The sequence below is a fragment of the Acomys russatus genome, chromosome X (genome assembly GCF_903995435.1).
Source record: "Acomys russatus chromosome X, mAcoRus1.1, whole genome shotgun sequence".
NCBI classification, from domain to species: Eukaryota; Metazoa; Chordata; class Mammalia; order Rodentia; family Muridae; genus Acomys; species Acomys russatus.
The window spans coordinates 85,662,909-85,667,346 of NC_067169.1; the positions used below are offsets into that span (position 1 = coordinate 85,662,909).

The following is a 4,438-nucleotide window of genomic DNA, read 5'->3' on the forward strand; positions in this document are numbered from 1 at the left end:
TTTATCTTAATTTTTGAAATGGCAAGCAGAACCACGCTGTTTAGATGGAGGAATATTTTTACCAATAAGGACAAGGTTCTGCCTGACCTCATAATGATGGATGCAGTTATTTACTCAGAATAGGCACACCATACCCTCCCAGCTCTTTTGGTCTATAAATACTGAATCAAATGAATATTCTGATACCACAAGCCCAAATGAGAAAGAAAAAGAACAATATTAGGGAAGCCTGAATTCCTGAACATTCTGTGATTCATTATAGTTACAACTGGCACTGGAACCTGGAGACTGAAAACCAAATCTTGAAATTCAGGTCTTTGTTTCAGAGGTCAGCTCTCCAGTGTTTCTCCATCCTGGTTGCAATTTACAGTTACTAGGGGAGCTTTTACATGTTAGCACTGCTTGAGCCCCATCCCAGACCAAGAAAAATTGAATCTCTGAAGTCATACTTGGAAGATATCCAAATATCTAGGCTGGGATTCAGGATCTGTCTATTAATAAGAGTGCTAGGTAAATCCCATGATCAGTCAACATGAAAACACTATACTAATGTAGCCTAGTAATTAGCTACAGTTTAGTAAGTTAGATTGTTCTTAACCTTTTAATGGTCATGTGCTGTATAGCAAAAAGGCATTTAAAATTCTGTAAACTCATGCTTGTTTATTTTAAAGCTAGTTTTCCAGCAGCAAACCAATTTGCACTGCGTGTTTATACCGATTTCAAAATAATTTGCCACTTTTTTTGATAATTGAACCATTCTCTCTTTTATTTATTTTCAGGAAAAATCTGTTGAAGAGTCCTAGCTGTCGAATTCTTTGAGCCCTGGCCTATTGTCAGCATCTCTGAGACCTCCTCCTTCTGAAAAATCAATGGGCGTGACAGTACTCCCCCCTGTAACCTACTGCAAGGAAATGTCCACAAAGCTGTAGACAATTCATGTCCTGTATTTTTATATCCTTCAAGCTGTGCATCTGGGCAGACACAGTACGGTCTCCAACCTTAAGGAAGATCCACAAAGTCAGGCAAAAGGGGTGAAAACTCAGATATGCTGAGTCAGAGATATCCAAAAGCCTTTAGCAAACCACCTCACAGAACCCAATTAAATCTACAACATTAGTCTGCAGATCTAGATGAGCTGTGGATAAAAAAAGAGGTTTTTATCCTTCTACTACAAAAAAAAAAAGCAGAAATCTAAGAGATTCTTGTCTTCAGGCCAGTATTATAAAACAGTTTCACCATATTTATTTTCACCAGTATAAAAAAGATTAAGAGTGTGAAAACTGAACTTATTTATGTATTTATGTCTGTCTGTCTGTATCTATTTATTTACATATTTATTTATCTAAAGTGACTAAGAAGTTCTGATAAACCTATTTGGGAGTGGGCTATTTGCTAGAGGGAAGCACAACAATTGGCAAATTAGAAGACCACTGCCTTCTTGCTTATACACTACTGATTTTCTTCTGTATCAGATTGTTAGAATACCACCAATACATTGCCAGACAGGCTAAGTGGCTGTGGAATGCCTCGAGGGCAATAGAAATCAAATAGAAGCAAATATCAACTCAAGTCTTGAGTGATGACGGAGGTGCACGTTAGGTATCATGGAAATCTCACTGGGAGGGCTCATTTTCCCACTCTTGCGACAGAGGTTGACACCACTTCAGACAAGTATTCCAACCTGTACATGTATGTAGGATTATTCCTGAGCCTCCTGGCCATTCTTCTCATCCTGCTATTCACAATGCTTCTTCGGCTCAAACATGTCATCTCACCTATCACTGAGAGCACAGAAAGTGTTCCTCAGTTCACAGATGTAGAGATGCAAAGCCGAATTCCCACTCCTTAAAAACAGGGATGATGGCGAGATTCAGCGGTTGTGGACAACCCCTGGGATGCTGGTGTCTAGGAAGGCTTACTTTCTCTCGGGAGACTTCCTGTGTCACAGGCTGTTCATGTTTTCTGTTTGTCATTCTTCGTCTTGACTGTGCTTGTGGGACCTCTAAGAGGCTTAAGAGTCTCTCTTAAAGGAATACAGGAAATAGCAGCTGGTTGGGCTGGCAGGTTTCCATAGTAACCAAAGAGAGCCTGAGCCTTGAACAAACCTCAGACCACAGAAATTGATAGGGAGCAGTTGTGAAAACACAATATCCCTGGAAACTGCAAGAGCAAACAAGAATTTAGCTTCGAATGTTGTGAGGACCCCCAAGAAAGTGACAGGCTTTAATTTATTACTTTAGCCCTAAAGAATTGCTTCATACATAACACAGACATCTCCTGACATGGAGCTAAATCATGTCACAGTTGAACGGTAGGGATCGTTAATCTTGCCTCAAAAGAGCAATGTTTTGATCATCATAGGCAATGGGCTTTCTCCCAAATGAAAGAAGAGCTTTAAAGATCTGGTTACAATATAAAGAGAAACTTTACAGGAAGTTTCTCGTGATTGAGAAAAGTGTGCATATTTTATCTGTGTTATTGCTGTTATTGGACTTTTGAAAACTTAGATAATGGCAGGTGTATTACTCCAATCTGGGACAATGAGCTGCCTCCATATGAAGAAAAAAATTAATTCAAGCTGTTCAAACTGATAAGGATTTCTTCATTATACATGCAGCTTCTTTGTCTTTTTCTCCCTCCGTACTGCAAACCAAGATTGAGTTGCATGTAAATATGAACGTGATTTGAAGGTGGACTTGGCAAAGACCCAAGAATATTTCGGAGCAGAGATGAAATGATCGTGGGATTCTGCTACTGAATGGTTGTGGCAGCTTTCTGGGTCTTGTGTTTTTCTCCACAGAGCTATTTCATCATCACTTTTGAGATATGAACAGAAGACACACTGAGACTAAGGGGGATAGGACTAAAAGTTACCCTGCAACAAATTCTTAATAAGATCAATGTCCTCAAATGTCACATTTGTCTTTTCCAGAAAATGTTCCTCCCTTCCTGATCCCTGCCAAAAACTGAAGTGTTTCACTTACTATCTATAAGAGAAATATATTTTGAAAATTTCCACTCTCATCAGTAACTCTAGTGTGCCAGTAATGGATACTTTAATTAAAAAAAAAACACTTGACTTTCCAAAGTGAAACCAAAGGAGACGTTTACAGAATAGAAATTGCAAAATTGGTCATAGTTTTGCTGCCAAAGAAATGATATCCTTGTCTTAGATTTTTACCTGCTAACGAAAAAAAAATCAGTTGTCCCTTGTAATTAAAGCATGGTTATCAAATTTCAGGGAATCCCCCTTGGGGGCTGAGGCAGTAGTACAAAAATGGAATGGATGTGAAATTCATGGCACCTGTGCCAGGCAAATATCTCTTTAGTTTGTAACCAATTTAGATTGGCCCCTTTACTGTGCTCTAAATCTAGCAGGGTGGTGAAATTCCCTAGTGCTTCCTACTTTTATACACAGTCATTTGTCAATGCTCCCCTCTCCAAGGGGCTGCACCACATGAAATCCCCACATGCAGAACTAAACTTAGTAGCTAGGCTGGCTGCCACACCTGTTACAACTGTGCACCGTCAGAGACAGCAGCTGCCTTCTGCACCATTCAGAAGAAATTAGCAGGTAGGATAAGACTTGGATAGGATTTGGGGCTTTATATTTTTCAAAATGCAAAGTCACTCTCATGGGAATACATATTGGTAGCTTAAGTTGTGTTTATATTCAATACTCAGACTCCACGGACTTTTTAAATATTTTACTTTTAACTATACATGGGCTTCCCCATGGCTGGCAATATACCCAAGAACTTAAGGACACAGGTGTCCCTCATTCCAGGTTCTCCCACACAGTATTTGAATGCACTTTAAAGTAGAGAAGTCAGTGGCTGGATAAATATTGGATCTGGTTACACTTTCAACAGCAGTGAACAGCGAGCTCCTCAGTGCCTTGCTGCTGAACCCGAGGAAGACACTGCCTGCGCATTGCCTAACCACCTCAACCCAAATTTCAGAATAGTAAAACTTTTTTGGGTGATGATGATGATTCCTCATTTATGATCAGGCTGCTCACCAGCAAAACAACCACACTGCTTTCATCACAACAACCCCTGTGGGATCCAGATCTTAACTAAGCATTAACCAAGGCACACAGCAGAGATTACACCAAAATAGCAACATAATCCACCACCGGTTCAAATGATATAAGATAAATGGAAATGCATTTAAGCAGATGTGTCATTATGGTAACTCACATGGTATTTACTCTTTAGGAAAATAAACTGAATATTTTCATGACAGTGAAGAAAGAGAAATCTCCATTTCTATTCAAGTATATTATATGCTCAAATGTATTAATTAGCCTATTACTGCTTTAAAAGTCAGCTATAGTAACCAGTGGGCTTAATTTAAATGTATTTTTCTGTGCAAAATACAGACTTGACAACTCCCTACCCTATTCTCCTTCAAATTGCATGTGAGCTGGGATATG

General features: G+C 39.3%; 1 protein-coding gene across 1 annotated transcript; it reads left to right on the forward strand.

Moving 5' to 3' along the window:
* The first annotated feature begins 783 nt into the window (after positions 1-783).
* Positions 784-2,703, forward strand: Sertm2 (serine rich and transmembrane domain containing 2). The gene has a single exon (XM_051142019.1). The coding sequence runs from the start codon at positions 1,580-1,582 to the stop codon at positions 1,847-1,849; it is 270 nt and encodes an 89-aa protein (XP_050997976.1). The 5' UTR covers positions 784-1,579; the 3' UTR covers positions 1,850-2,703.
* The last annotated feature ends 1,735 nt before the right edge of the window (positions 2,704-4,438 follow it).